The sequence below is a fragment of the Pseudophryne corroboree genome, chromosome 3 (assembly GCF_028390025.1).
Source record: "Pseudophryne corroboree isolate aPseCor3 chromosome 3, aPseCor3.hap2, whole genome shotgun sequence".
NCBI lineage: Eukaryota > Metazoa > Chordata > Amphibia > Anura > Myobatrachidae > Pseudophryne > Pseudophryne corroboree.
This window is the reverse complement of record NC_086446.1, coordinates 150022155-150036225: the sequence shown is the minus strand read 5'-3', so window position 1 is coordinate 150036225 and position 14071 is coordinate 150022155. Positions and strand designations below refer to the sequence as shown.

The 14071-nt window shown below is 47.9% G+C and overlaps 1 protein-coding gene across 1 annotated transcript in view; it reads left to right on the top strand.

The window, feature by feature from the left end:
* Positions 1–14071, top strand: part of OSBP (oxysterol binding protein) — a 153297-nt gene that overhangs the window by 98837 nt on the left and 40389 nt on the right. The window contains exon 6 of the mRNA XM_063958490.1: positions 9532–9583. Coding sequence (XP_063814560.1) covers positions 9532–9583 — 52 coding nt within the window. The remainder of the gene's footprint in view (positions 1–9531; positions 9584–14071) is intronic.

Below are 14071 nucleotides of genomic sequence, written 5' to 3'. Positions count from 1 at the left end.
CAGCACACACCACAGCGCTATTTAATCAGGGATTTACACTAAGACAAGTGATTTTCCCTATAGCTGCTTTACATTACAGTGCTGCGCCTAAATGTAGTGCCCCCCCCCTCTCTTTTTAACCCTTTGAGCCTGAAAACTACAGGGGAGAGCCTGGGGAGCTGTCTTCCAGCTGAGCTGTGAAGAGAAAATGGCGCTAGTGTGCTGAGGGAGATAGCCCCGCCCCTTTTTCAGCTGACTTGTGCATAGGGAGCAATGGCGCACAGCTGCAGTGCTGTGCGCTACCTTAATGAAGACCGAAGTCTTCTGCCGCCGATTTCCAGGATTCTCTTCTTGCTTCTGGCTCTGCAAGGGGGACGGCGGCGCGGCTCCGGGACCGGACGACAGAGGCTGGGCCTGTGTTCGATCCCTCTGGAGCTAATGGTGTCCAGTAGCCTTAGAAGCCCAAGCTAGCTGCCGGGCACAGTTTCCCTAACTGAGGTCTGGAGGAGGGGCATAGAGGGAGGAGCCAGTGCACACCAGATAGTACCTAATCTTTCTTTTAAGAGTGCCCAGTCTCCTGCGGAGCCCGTCTATTCCCCATGGTCCTTACGGAGTTCCCAGCATCCACTACGGACTACGAGAAATAGAATTACCGGTGAGTAAATTCTTATTTTTTCTCTGTGATTTTCAATCACCATATAAATCTTGAATCCCATGTTTGTGCTGATACACTGCACAGGGGGTCTTGTCAGGTATTGTGCTGCTGATATGGTGCTGTGTTGCCTTGCATTGAGCTTTTGATTATGTCAGCTACAAAAGGCATCGAAGCTGGGGCTGATCCCACATTGCGTGGTGTTGACGCTGCAGACACATTTGAGGATAACATAGCAGCTGAGGGTTCAGGTTCTGGGGGTTCCTTACCCCCCAGTGGGACTGTAGCAACGGGGGTGCAAAATGACCCACCTTGGGCTACTTTCTATTGAATATGCTGGTAACTATATTAACGCCCCTTATGGGACCTCCTGTGCCGGTACAACCGCTTATGGTCCCCGCAGTTAACCCGCCGTGGGCAGATCAACTGTCCAATCAGTTACAGCAATTGAACCAATCACTGACTGCTCAAAAGTCTAACCCTCGCCAGCCTAAGACCAAGGGGTCCTCTAAGCGGCCAATTACTTCCTCACAATCCACCAACGTCCCAGACACCTCGTCTGATGAGGATGGCGTTTATACGGACCCCACAGATTCTGATCCTGATGCTTCTGATGAGGAAGTTGTTTCGCAGGTGGATGTTCCTGACTTGAAAGAGGCTATCACATTTATCGGCACCTGCTCCGCCTCCACATAAGCCTCCTCATCAAACATGTCGACACAGCCGTACCGACACACCGCACACACACACAGGGAATGCTCTGACTGAGGACAGGACCCCACAGAAGTCCTTTGGGGAGACAGAGAGAGAGTATGCCAGCACACACCACAGCGCTATTTAATCAGGGATTTACACTAAGACAAGTGATTTTCCCTATAGCTGCTTTACATTACAGTGCTGCGCCTAAATTTAGTGCCCCCCCCTCTCTTTTTAACCCTTTGAGCCTGAAAACTACAGGGGAGAGCCTGGGGAGCTGTCTTCCAGCTGAGCTGTGAAGAGAAAATGGCGCTAGTGTGCTGAGGGAGATAGCCCCGCCCCTTTTTCAGCTGACTTCTCCTGCTTTTATATGTAGTTTATGGCGGGGGAATTTGCACATATATAGTTTATTTGACTATATTATGTGCTGTTTTCCATTGTAAGGTACTCAAATTGCAGCCCAGGGCGCCCCCCCCCCCCCCCCCCAGCGCCCTGCACCCATCAGTGACCGGAGTGTGTGGTGTGCATAGGGTGCAATGGCGCACAGCTGCAGTGCTGTGCGCTACCTTAATGAAGACCGAAGTCTTCTGCCGCCGATTTCCAGGATTCTCTTCTTGCTTCTGGCTCTGCAAGGGGGACGGCGGCGCGGCTCCGGGACCGGACGACAGAGGCTAGGCCTGTGTTCGATCCCTCTGGAGCTAATGGTGTCCAGTAGCCTTAGAAGCCCAAGCTAGCTGCAAGCAGGTAGGTTCGCTTCTCTCCCCTTAGTCCCTTGTAGCAGTGAGTCTGTTGCCAGCAGATCTCACTGAAAATAAAAAACCTAACAAATACTTTCTTTTCTAGAAGCCCAGGAGAGCTCCTAGTGTGCAACCAGCTCGGGCCGGGCACAGATTCTAACTGAGGTCTGGAGGAGGGGCATAGAGGGAGGAGCCAGTGCACACCAGATAGTACCTAATCTTTCTTTTAGAGTGCCCAGTCTCCTGCGGAGCCCGCTATTCCCCATGGTCCTTACGGAGTACCCAGCATCCACTAGGACGTCAGAGAAATAAGAATTTACTCACCGGTAATTCTATTTCTCGTAGTCCGTAATGGATGCTGGGCGCCCGTCCCAAGTGCGTACTCTCTGTAATACAATTATTGCTTAACTAAAGGGTTATTGTTATGAGCCATCCGTTGAATGAGGCTCAGTTGTTGTTCATACTGTTAACTGGGTATGGTTATCACAAGTTGTACGGTGTGGCTGGTATGAGTCTTACCCTGGATTCCAAATCCTTTCCTTGTTGTGTCAGCTCTGCCGGGCACAGTTTCCCTAACTGAGGTCTGGAGGAGGGGCATAGAGGGAGGAGCCAGTGCACACCAGATAGTACCTAATCTTTCTTTTAGAATGCCCAGTCTCCTGCGGAGCCCGTCTATTCCCCATGGTCCTTACGGAGTTCCCAGCATCCACTACGGACTACGAGAAATAGAATTACCGGTGAGTAAATTCTTATTTTTTCTCTGTGATTTTCAATCACCATATAAATCTTGAATCCCATGTTTGTGCTGATACACTGCACAGGGGGTCTTGTCAGGTATTGTGCTGCTGATATGGTGCTGTGTTGCCTTGCATTGAGCTTTTGATTATGTCAGCTACAAAAGGCATCGAAGCTGGGGCTGATCCCACATTGCGTGGTGTTGACGCTGCAGACACATTTGAGGATAACATAGCAGCAGAGGGTTCAGGTTCTGGGGGTTCCTTACCCCCCAGTGGGACTGTAGCAACGGGGGTGCAAAATGACCCACCTTGGGCTACTTTCTATTGAATATGCTGGTAACTATACTAACGCCCCCTATGGGACCTCCTGTGCCGGTACAACCGCTTATGGTCCCCGCGGTTAACCCGCCGTGGGCAGATCAACTGTCCAATCAGTTACAGCAATTGAACCAATCACTGACTGCTCAAAAGTCTAACCCTCGCCAGCCTAAGACCAAGGGGTCCTCTAAGCGGCCAATTACTTGCTCACAATCCACCAACGTCCCAGACACCTCGTCTGATGAGGATGGCGTTTATACGGACCCCACAGATTCTGATCCTGATGCTTCTGATGAGGAAGTTGTTTCGCAGGTGGATGTTCCTGACTTAAAAGAGGCTATCAGGCTCATTCTTCAGGTTGGTGATGAACTGGAGCCTGACGCTGCCCCTAAGAAACCGGACAAGTTTTACCTCACTCTGAACATTTAGTTGACATATGTCAGGAGTCCTGGGAAAATCCACGAAAGAAGTTCACGCCTCACAAGGGAAACACCCCCACCAGTGGATTCGCAAGTGGCGCGGCTGGTAGTATCCTCAGCTCTGCCTGTAACTACCATCACGTCCTTGAGAGAGACGACGGACAAGCATGTGGAGGGTTGTTTAAAGGCAATCTACACCTTAAACGGTGTGGTGCATAGGCCCACTATTGCAGCGATATGGGCTGCAGAAGCTGTGGAAGCGTGGGCTCAGGAGCTGGAGGCGGAGTGGCCTTCCAATGCTTCTGATAATGCTAGACAATGCCTGTCGTATATTGGGGGTAATTCCAAGTTGATCGCAGCAGGATTTTTGATAGCAATTGGGCAAAACCATGTGCACTGCAGGGGAGGCTGATATAACATGTGCAGAAAGAGTTAGATTTGGGTGGGTTATTTTATTTCTGTGCAGGGTAAATACTGGCTGCTTTATTTTTACACTGCAAATTAGATTGCGGATTGAACACACCCCACCCAAATCTAACTCTGCACATGTTATATCTGCCTCCCCTGCAGTGCACATGGTTTTGCCAAATTGCTAACAAAAATCCTGCTGTGATCAACTTGGAATTACCCCCATTGTTACAGCGTCTCATTACATTAAAGAGGCAGCTTCTGATGCCGGTATTTTGGTGGCCAAGGCTTCTACTACGTCCATTTTGGCTCGCAGAATTCTCTGGTTACGGTCGTGGTCTGTGGACATGGACTCTAAGAAAACCCTGGAGGTACTCTCCTTCAAAGGAGACATTCTTTTTGGAAAAGACCTCAACAAGATAGTGGCTGACTTAGCATCTGCTAAAACAGCGTGTCTTCCTAGTACTGCTCTTTCGGTGCCGAAGGCTAAGAGTACTTCCGTTTGCTCCTTTCGTCCTTCAGGGAAAGCAAAAGGTCAGGCGTGCCCAAAACAGGTTCACACTTCCAAACCCAATAAGCATAAACCCAAACGGGCCTGGACTGCCCGTCAGCCTGCTTCCAAAACTGACAAGCCTGCTGCATGACGGGGTGGGCCTCCCTCTGGGTGATCCCAGAGTGGGGGGCTGACTTCTAGGGTTTACCCAGGAATGGTTGAACACCACTTCCGAAGCCTGGGTACAGGAGGTCGTCACTCGAGGTTACGCCGTCCCCTTCAAGAATTGTCCCCCTCATCGATTTTGCCTGACAGACGTCCTTTCGGATCAGGTGAAGGCAAAAATTCTTCATTCGGTGGTACAGTCCCTCCTGGACACAGGAGTGGTACTACAGGTGCCTCTGGCTCAAAGAGGCAAGGGGTACTGTTCTCAGCTGTTCCTAGTCCCGAATCCGAATGGGTTTGCCCGGCCCATTCACAACCTCAAGTCCTTGAACAAATTTGTGAAGGTCTCCAAGTTTCGTATGGAAACTCTTCGCTCTGTTGTTCTGGCCTTGGAGCCTGGAGACTATATGGTCTCACTGGACATACAGGATGCATACCTGCATTTTCCCATTGCAGTGTCGCATCAGCAGTACCTGAGGTTTGCGGTTGGCAACCTCCATTACCAATTTCTGGCGTTACCTTTTGGTTTGACCACGGCTCCGCGAGTCTTCTCCAAGGTCATGGCGGTAATGACGGCTGTACTCCGCCGTCAAGGGGTCAGGATCCTACCGTATTTGGGCGACTTGTTGATCCTGGCAAATTCCCAAGAGATTCTCCTACGCTATCTGGATCTGACTACCCAGTTTCTGCAAGCCCACGGGTGGCTCATCAACTGAAAGAAATCCTCCCTGATCCCTGCTCAGAGCATGGTGCACCTGGGTGCGTTGTTGGACACTCACAACCAGCCATTGTTCTTGTCTCAGGAGAAAGTCCTGAAACTTCAGGACAGGATTCGATGCTTCCTATCTCGTCCGCAAGTGTTGATACATTCAGCAATGCAAGTACTAGGTCTCATGGTGTCGGCTTTCGACATGGTGGAGTACGCTCAATTCCATTCCCGAACTCTCCAGTGGCTGATTCTTGCCAAGTGGGACGGCCTGCCTCGCCGGATCAGGTCTCAATTGATCTCATTGTATCCAGAGGTCCGTCTGTCACTGAGCTGGTGGCTTCAGGACCAATGATTGAGCAGGGGTCGTCCCTTCTGGATCTCCAACTGGGTTCTTCTGACGATGGACGCCAGTCTGAGAGGTTGGGGCAACACTCCCTTCAGGGTAGGTGGGCCAGGGAGGAGTCTCTCCTCCCAATAAACATTCTGGAATTGTGGGCGGTGTTCAACTCCTTGAACTTGGCCCAGCATTTAATACAGAACAGACCTGTTCAAGTACAGTCGGACAACGCCACCACGGTGGCATACATCAATCATCAAGGCGGCACTCGAAGCTGCATGGCAATGAGGGAAGTATCACGGATTCTTCAGTGGGCGTAACGCCATCTACCAGCCATATCGGCAGTGTTCATTCCGGGGGTCCTGAACTGGGAAGCGGACTTTCTCAGTCGTCAGGATGTACACGCCGGAGAGTGGAGCCTCCATCCAGAAGTGTTTCAACTTCTCGTGGAAAAGTAGGGCCTTCCAGATGTGGACCTTATGGCATCTCGACACAATCAAAAGTTCCGGTCTTCGGAGCAAGGACAAGGGATCCTCAAGCAGCGTTCGTGGACGCACTGGCAATTCCATGGAACTTTCGGCTGCCATACGTGTTCTCTCCGGTGTCACTCCTGCCCAGAGTAATAAGGAAGTTCAAGCAAGAAGGAGGTATCCTACTTCTGATCGCTCCAGCGTGTCCCAGACGGTATTGGTTTTCAGACCTTCAGGGTCTCTCGATAGAGCGTCCCCTTTTACTTCCGCAGCGCCCAGATCTCTTCGTTCAGGGCCCCTGTGTATATCAGGACTTAGCCCAATTGGCTTTGAAGGCGTGGCTCTTGAAGCTTCCGTCCTAAGGGCCAAAGGATTTTCTGAGGCGGTCATTCAAACCATGTTGAAGGCCCGGAAACCTGCTTCTGCTCGGATTTATCATAGGGTCTGGAATTCTTACTTTGCTTGGTGCGCATCTAACAATCCTGACGCTTACAAGTTTAGTACGGCCAAACTTTTGGCCTTTATTCAACAAGGCCTGGACTTGGGCCTTCGTCTGGCCTCCATCAAGGTTCACATTTCTGCCCTGTTGGTTTGGTTTCAGAGAAAAATTGCGACCCAACCTGATGTGCATACATTCACTCGGGGTATGTTGCAAATTCAACCTCCTTATGTCCCACCGGTGGCTCCTTGGGACTTGTCGTGGTTCTGGAGGCGTTGCAAGGGTCTCCGTTTGAGCCTCTTGAATCTGCAGACCTTAAGTGTCTTTCTTTTAAGTTATTGTTTCTGCTGGCTATTTCCTCTGCTAGACGGGTGTCGGATTTGGGTGCCTTGTCTCGTAGGTCACCATATCTGATTTTTCACCGTGATCGGGCAGTTTTTAGAACACGTCCCGAGTGTTTACCTAAGGTGGTGCCTTTGCCTCTCCTGATTTGTCTTCCAAAGAACGGTCTTTGGATGTAATACGGGCTCTCCGTATCTACGTGAAGAGAACTGCCTGCATCAGGAAGTCGGATTCTCTCTCTGTTCTATTTGGTTTTCACAAACATGGCTGGCCAGCTCACAAGCAGACCCTGGCCAGATGGATTAGAATGGTGATTGCACATGCTTATGTTCAGGCTGGCCTTCCAGCTCCTGATACCACAAAGGCTCATTCTAATCGTCAGTTGGACCTACTTGGGCGACCCGGCGTGGTGTGACCCTTGAACAATTGTGCAAGGCGGCTACGTGGTCCTCAGTGAACACGTTCATAAGGTTCTATGCCTTCGATACTTCTGCCTCCCAGGATTTCTTCCTTTGGACGCCGGGTTCTTGTGCCCGCTACAGTGCGTCCCCTCCCATAAGGAACTGCTTTAGGACATGCCCAATGTCATTCCTTGTGGAGCCCAGTGTACCCCGCAGCAGAAAATGAGATTCATGGTAAGAACTTACCGTTGTTAAATCTCTTTCTGCGTGGTACACTGGGCTCCACAAGGCGCCCAATCTGACGCACTTAGCTTCTTTGGGTTGGTATGGCATTAGCCGCTGACACTTCTTCTGTCGTGAGAGTGTGGTGTATGTGGCTACTAACGGATGTCGTCTCTTTTTCCCTGCTACTGCATTGGGCTGGTTAACAAAACTGAGCTCCTGTGCATGGAGGCGGGGTGATAGAGGAGGTGGCGCTATGCATCTTGGGAAGAAGGTCAAAGCTTTGAGCCTGTTGGTGCTTCGGATCAAGATCCTACTCTACACCCCAATGTCATTCCTTGTTGAGCCCAGTGTACCTCGCAGAAAATTCTTACCATAAATCTCGTTATGCAAATCTGATGTTTTGGGGGTTTGCACGTGCACAAAGGGTCCTGCGATATCGCTACCAGCGACTACGGTGCACTAACTGGGGTTCCCAGTCACTTTACGAAGAAAACAACACCCAAGAAGTTTAAAAAAAAAAACTCATGTCAACCTTTTTCCATGTTTTTCCAGTTCATTTCCTAATGAGTGTGTCGACATAATCCAGATGTCGACCTAATGACTGTCGACCTAGTTACTGTCGACCTATGATCCAGTTTGCATTTCCTTATATATAATACATAAGTAATGGAAATGTCTATATATAGATAGATACAGATAGATAGATAGAGATATATATAGATATATATATATAGATATATATATATATATATATATATATATATATATATATATCTCTATCTCTATTAGATGTCTCACCCTAATGGGAGTGTCTGATAAAGCTGCGACCTAATGAGAAATTACTTTGTATTTAACTGTATGGGATTTCTATGCTAAACCAGACTCTATACAAAGTATATCTGTGGTCTGCCTGCCATAGCTCACTGTAGCGTAAGCTTTATTAGTACACTGTGAGCTCGCTGATGGTACCTGGGGCCTAATTCAGATCTGATCGCAGCAGCAAAATTGTTCTCTAATGGGCAAAACCATGTGCACTTCAGGGGGGGTGCAGATGTAACATGTGCAGAGAGAGTTAGATTTGGGTGGGGTGTGTTCAAACTGAAATCTAAATTGCAGTGTAAAAATAAAGCAGCCAGTATTTACCCTGCACAGAAACAATATAACCCACCCATATCTAACTCTCTCTGCACATGTTATATCTGTCCCCCTGCAGTACACATGGGCCCTCATTCCGAGGAGTTCGCTCGCAAGCTGCTTTTAGCAGCTTTGCACACGTTAAGCCGCCGCCTACTGGGAGTGAATCTTAGCATAGTAAAATTGCGAACGAAAGATTAGCAAAATAGCGAATAGACACTTCTTAGCAGTGTCTGAGTAGCTCCAGACTTACTCGGCATCTGCGATCAGTTCAGTGCTTGTCGTTCCTGGTTTGACGTCACAAACACACCCAGCGTTCGCCCAGACACTCCTCCGTTTCTCCAGCCACTCCCGCGTTTTTCCCAGAAACGGTAGCGTTTTTTCGCACACATCCATAAAACGTCCTGTTTCCGCCCAGAAACACCCACTTCCTGTCAATCACACTCCGATCACCAGAACGAAGAAAAAACCTCGTCATGCCGTGAGTAAAATACCTAACTGCATAGCAAATTTACTTGGCGCAGTCGCAGTGCGAACATTGCGCATGCGCATTAGCGACTAATCGCTCCGTTGCGAAAGAAAAATAACGAGTGAACAACTCGGAATGACCACCATGATTTTGCCCATTAGAGAACAATTGTGCTGCTGTGATCAGGTCTGAATTAGGCACCTGGTCACATAGCACGGCGTATTCACTGATGGCTTTTGCATTAAATGCAGCAGAATAAGGTTATCTTACTGTGAATTCATAAACGATAAAGGCTTCTCCGCTTACATCACCTTAGAAATGACGTTTTATAGGTTTACTTGTGATGATTTAAGACTCGCACACAAATGAGACAGACTTTTATTAGGTTTCTCTATTTCTAGGCGATCTGGAAGCAACATCAGTGCTGCAAGCTGTGACACCATGGAGGAGCAGGTGAGTGCAGTGATATCATAGAGGATAATGGGAAGCCAACCACGGGAGTGTGAATGGGAAAGAGGTGATTCAGAACAAAGTCCCTAAGTGAACCTACGCTGCTTCTAGAAGACAATGCAGGCACAATCAATGTCTGTGCGTGTTACATCATAGGGGACAGCAAGAGCCACAGAGGGGAAGTTTGCAGGGGAAGAAAGTGATATTGGTGAATCACCATTCAGTGTAATATAGAGGGGATTGACCACCTTATTATAGTGATGCAAAACATTACAAGTAACCAAACAAATATTTAATGATGCTCTTGCTCTAAAGGCAGGTTGGTAGTCACTGATGATCAGTCTTATAGGCAGCTGATATGCATACACACAGGCCACAGCACAATAGTATCCTACTTAAATGAGGAAGGAAGTAGACTGCCTCCTTTTGGTAAACCCGACGGATCTGAATGTGCAGTGTCCCAGCAGAACAGATGCCCTGACTGGTTTCCTACCATGTGATTTGTTCTTTTCTGTCTTGTCTCTGGTCTTTTTCGTGTCCCTGCAAGAATGTGCTGTGCCTGTCACTGACGGGAAATGTGGTCACATGCTCTAGTGCTGAGGTCAGGAAAGGCTTTTCTAGGTCACCTGGTGAGTTAGTAGGGTCAGCATATATTATGTCCTGCAGTGCATCACAGATCCAGTAAGAGTGTATCATAGATTAAATAGTATGATGCCTAACAACGCCATTCAAATACATGCAGAACATAAAGGAACAAAGGGGGAAAAAAAAGTATGTGTCTGACTAAAATAAATAATATACTGGACAACATTTGTCCACTGTTATATTTCCAGAACTACCCCTTTTTAACGCTTCACTGTTGACTACGAGAGGGGCTCATCCTCCAGATATGCATCCAAAGTGGGGGAGACTTGTCATCCACAGTGAAGCTCTAGAAAGCAAAAACACTTGCCTTGCCCCTCTGGTAATAAGTAGTGGTGGGGAGCTGGGGACAACATGATAGTCTGGATGTTGTGCCGGTAAGTGACAATGTCACAGAGCCTGACAGCTCTCCATTACACTACGGAATTATTTTTTTTACCCTGTAATGTGTGAAGATAAAGTTCCCTGTCTTCCCTAACATTGTACATGCAAAGCTGGGGGGGGATTCTCGTTGAAAGAGGGGAGTCCCCTCTTACAAGTTAGCTGCCCCCATGGAAGTTAATGTCCAATGATTAGGTAATAAGCACCTCCACTGCAGAAAACTTCCTTTATCCTGACTTCCATAACTTCAGATGCATACACCCACAACACTACATAAAATTGTATTCTTTGTTGGGCTACCATATTATTCCTACACAATGTTTGAGTTTAGTGTATTTTTTAACTGCAGATTTTGTTAGAAAGACCTCCATATAGAATCCTGCTATTTATGCTATCCTGATATAGAGATATCTATCTATCTATCTATCTATCTCTATTTGGTTTTAGTTTACTTTTTTATAATTAAAAATAAATATATTGCCTGCTTTGAGGGGTTATTGTGCAGGGTAAAGTTTTGGTCATAATCTGGTGTGTCCTGTTTAAGCTGTTGCATATGTCTTTAATGAAAACATTTGAGTGGATTCCATGGAATTAAGCTAAAATTATACTTTTCCTTGGGTGGAGCTTTTGCTGGATCCCAAATATTTGCACGACGTGTGAAATGTTGTACAATGTATGACCGCTTTACATTTAGTACAACTCCAAATACCTTCCATCATTTGAATTATGTTCCCCTAACAAAGGTCCTTCTCAGTTCAATCCCTTTTTCTCCTCATAATGCTGTATTATTCCACATTCTTGTTGCTTGTGGTCTTCATTTGATGGAGTTGTACCAATGCAGTAAATTCACACACAACAGAGAAATAGGGATGGTTGGAGGGTGAACCTGATCAGAGAGTCTAAATCTGCCTACCATCGGCTAAGACTCCACAAACTCCTATAGGACAGGAGAAAACCACCACTTACATTCTTATTTTCAGTTTCATCTATATCTGAGTGTACTTTGTATGTTTTAATATGTTTAGTCTATCTACGTATATTCAGATGTAATAGGAATATTAAGCAGTAAAAAAAATGGTTTTATTGAAAGAATCATATCAAGGCCTAATAACTTTGGCTTGTTAATGTTAGAAAGCATGAAAACGTGGTTGATTAAGGTTTACGATACATAGCAATGTTTCACAATATTAAGCAGAATAATTTTTTTCCCATTAAAACATTAATGCAGAAAAAAATGGTAAAAAAAACAATTTAAACAAAAACAAACTTTTTTCCCCCTCTAGCATCCATAAGGGACTTTGGGGGAATCTAGTACGATGGGGTATAGACGGGGTCCAAAGGAGCCAGTGCACTTTAAATTTCTTCACTGGGTGTGCTGGCTCCTCCCCTCTATGCCCTCTCCCACAGGCAGTTTAGAAAAAAAGTGCCCTCAGGAGAGGATGCACATCTCTGCAGCTCCAGAAAGTTTTCTTCAATTTCTTTTAATCTTTTAATATTTTCGGTATGCTGTCTGGCTAACAGTATACCTGTGCCGTGGGAGTTGGGGGGGATGGTCACCAGTCTTACGAGGTGCAGAGCCGCTTCCCCGCTGCAGAACCACTGTCCTGAGAGTTTGTTGTTCAGCGTGGTACTGCCCTTGGCTGTCACAGCCGCAGCACGCCGCACACCGCACACCCCTAACGCTGCCTGAAGGTAACATCGGTGGTGAGTACAAACCGGGGTCCCCGATGACCACGGTGACCACGAGCGCGGCGTATGGGACTTTCCTGGGTGGGGTTCCTGCCAAGATCCCCCGTGTAGAACTGGCACAAAAGGGCTTGACTAGCACTTGTGTGATGTTTTAAGCTTAAAAGGAGAGTTTTATTATTTATTTATTTTTCTGCTGCGAGGTACACTGGGCTCCACAAGGATTGGACAATGGGTGTAGAGTAGGATCTTGATCCGAGGCACCAACAGGCTCAAAGCTTTGACTGTTCCCAGAATGCACAGCGCCGCCTCCTATATCACCCCGCCTCCCAGCACAGGAGCTCAGTTTTGCAAGTTGGTGCTGCAGTAAGCAGGCACTTAACAGAGGGGCTGCTCCAAGCAGCCCTAAGAAAAGCTTTTTATAAGGTAAAAAGTGAAGACTTCAAGGGCAGCAGCGGTGGTAAATGTCTTGTGACATTCACTGCTGCAGCTCCAGCTCTCCCCAGCGGTGCTGTACACTCCCGATCCCTGGTTGCCGGGTACCTACAGCGGAGGCTCCGGTTTTCTTTACGTTAGACACACACGGCTGGGGCTCTCCAGGATCGCGTGGCTGCGCTTCGGGAGTAGGTAAGTGGGTCTCGCTTGCGGGACCCGGTCTTTATCGCGATCCGGCGCGGTCAGTGGGAGGCGGGCCGCGCGCGCTGGCGGTGGACACTGTGGCAGTACAGGCGATCCCACTAGATCACCAGGGCATGGGCGCAGGTCAGGTTTTCTCTCTAAACCAATTCTTATATCGCCCACAGTACCCATTGGTTTTGCCAGCAGAGGGGATAAGGCTTAGACCTGAAGCCCCTCCCCCAGCCCCAGGGCCCCATTTCTAGCAAGTGTTCCCGCCCTGGAGCTGCATATCTGTCTTTTCCTCACTCCCTGTCAGTGTCTGCGGCGCCATTATCACTGTTCCTGGGACTGCTTGGGCAAATCCTCCTATGTAAAGCCGCCTGGTTGTCAGCGCTGTGCCTTTACATGAAACTTAAGTATTCTACCTGCCTTTTCAGTCAGTGATGGTTAAGAAAGAGTGCATTTAGTCAGGGTTTTATAGTACAATTACCCTGTGATATACATCCAGTTCTTACTGTGTACTGTTATATCTATTGTTATATAGCTGTGTAAGCTAGTCCAGTGCATTTGATAGCTGAGTGGTGTCCATTTCGTGTCTTTCACTCAACCTGCTATCCCTATATTCCATAACCTGAGGGGGCTTGGTGCGTCAGGTGTTATCTAATATAGGATTTTCACAAAGATATACTGTATTACGTATTTTTCTCTGTGATTTAGTCACCATATCTCTCCTTTATCTCTGCTGGTGCTGACTACACTGCGCAGTGGTTTGGGTTTAGGGATATAGTGCTGCTAATAATTGTACTGTGTTACCTCATACTGCAAGTTATATCATGTCTGCTTCTGAGGGTAACGGTTCTGGGGCGGAACACACTGCTGGTGTTGCTGAAGCCACAGGCACATATGGGGAGAATATAGCAGCTGTGGGCTCTGGTTCTGGGGGCTCCTTGCCCCCCAGTGGTACGGGGGCAAATAATGATCCGCCGTGGGCCGCTTTTTCCACGCTTCTGCATGCGCTAGTTCACAAACTGACACCCCCTATGGGACCCCCAATGCCGGTACAACCGTATGTGGTCCCTGCAGCTAACCCGCCGTGGGCGGACGATTTATCTGCTCAATTAAAGAAGTTGAACCAGTCCTTGACTACTAAAAAGTCTGACCAAC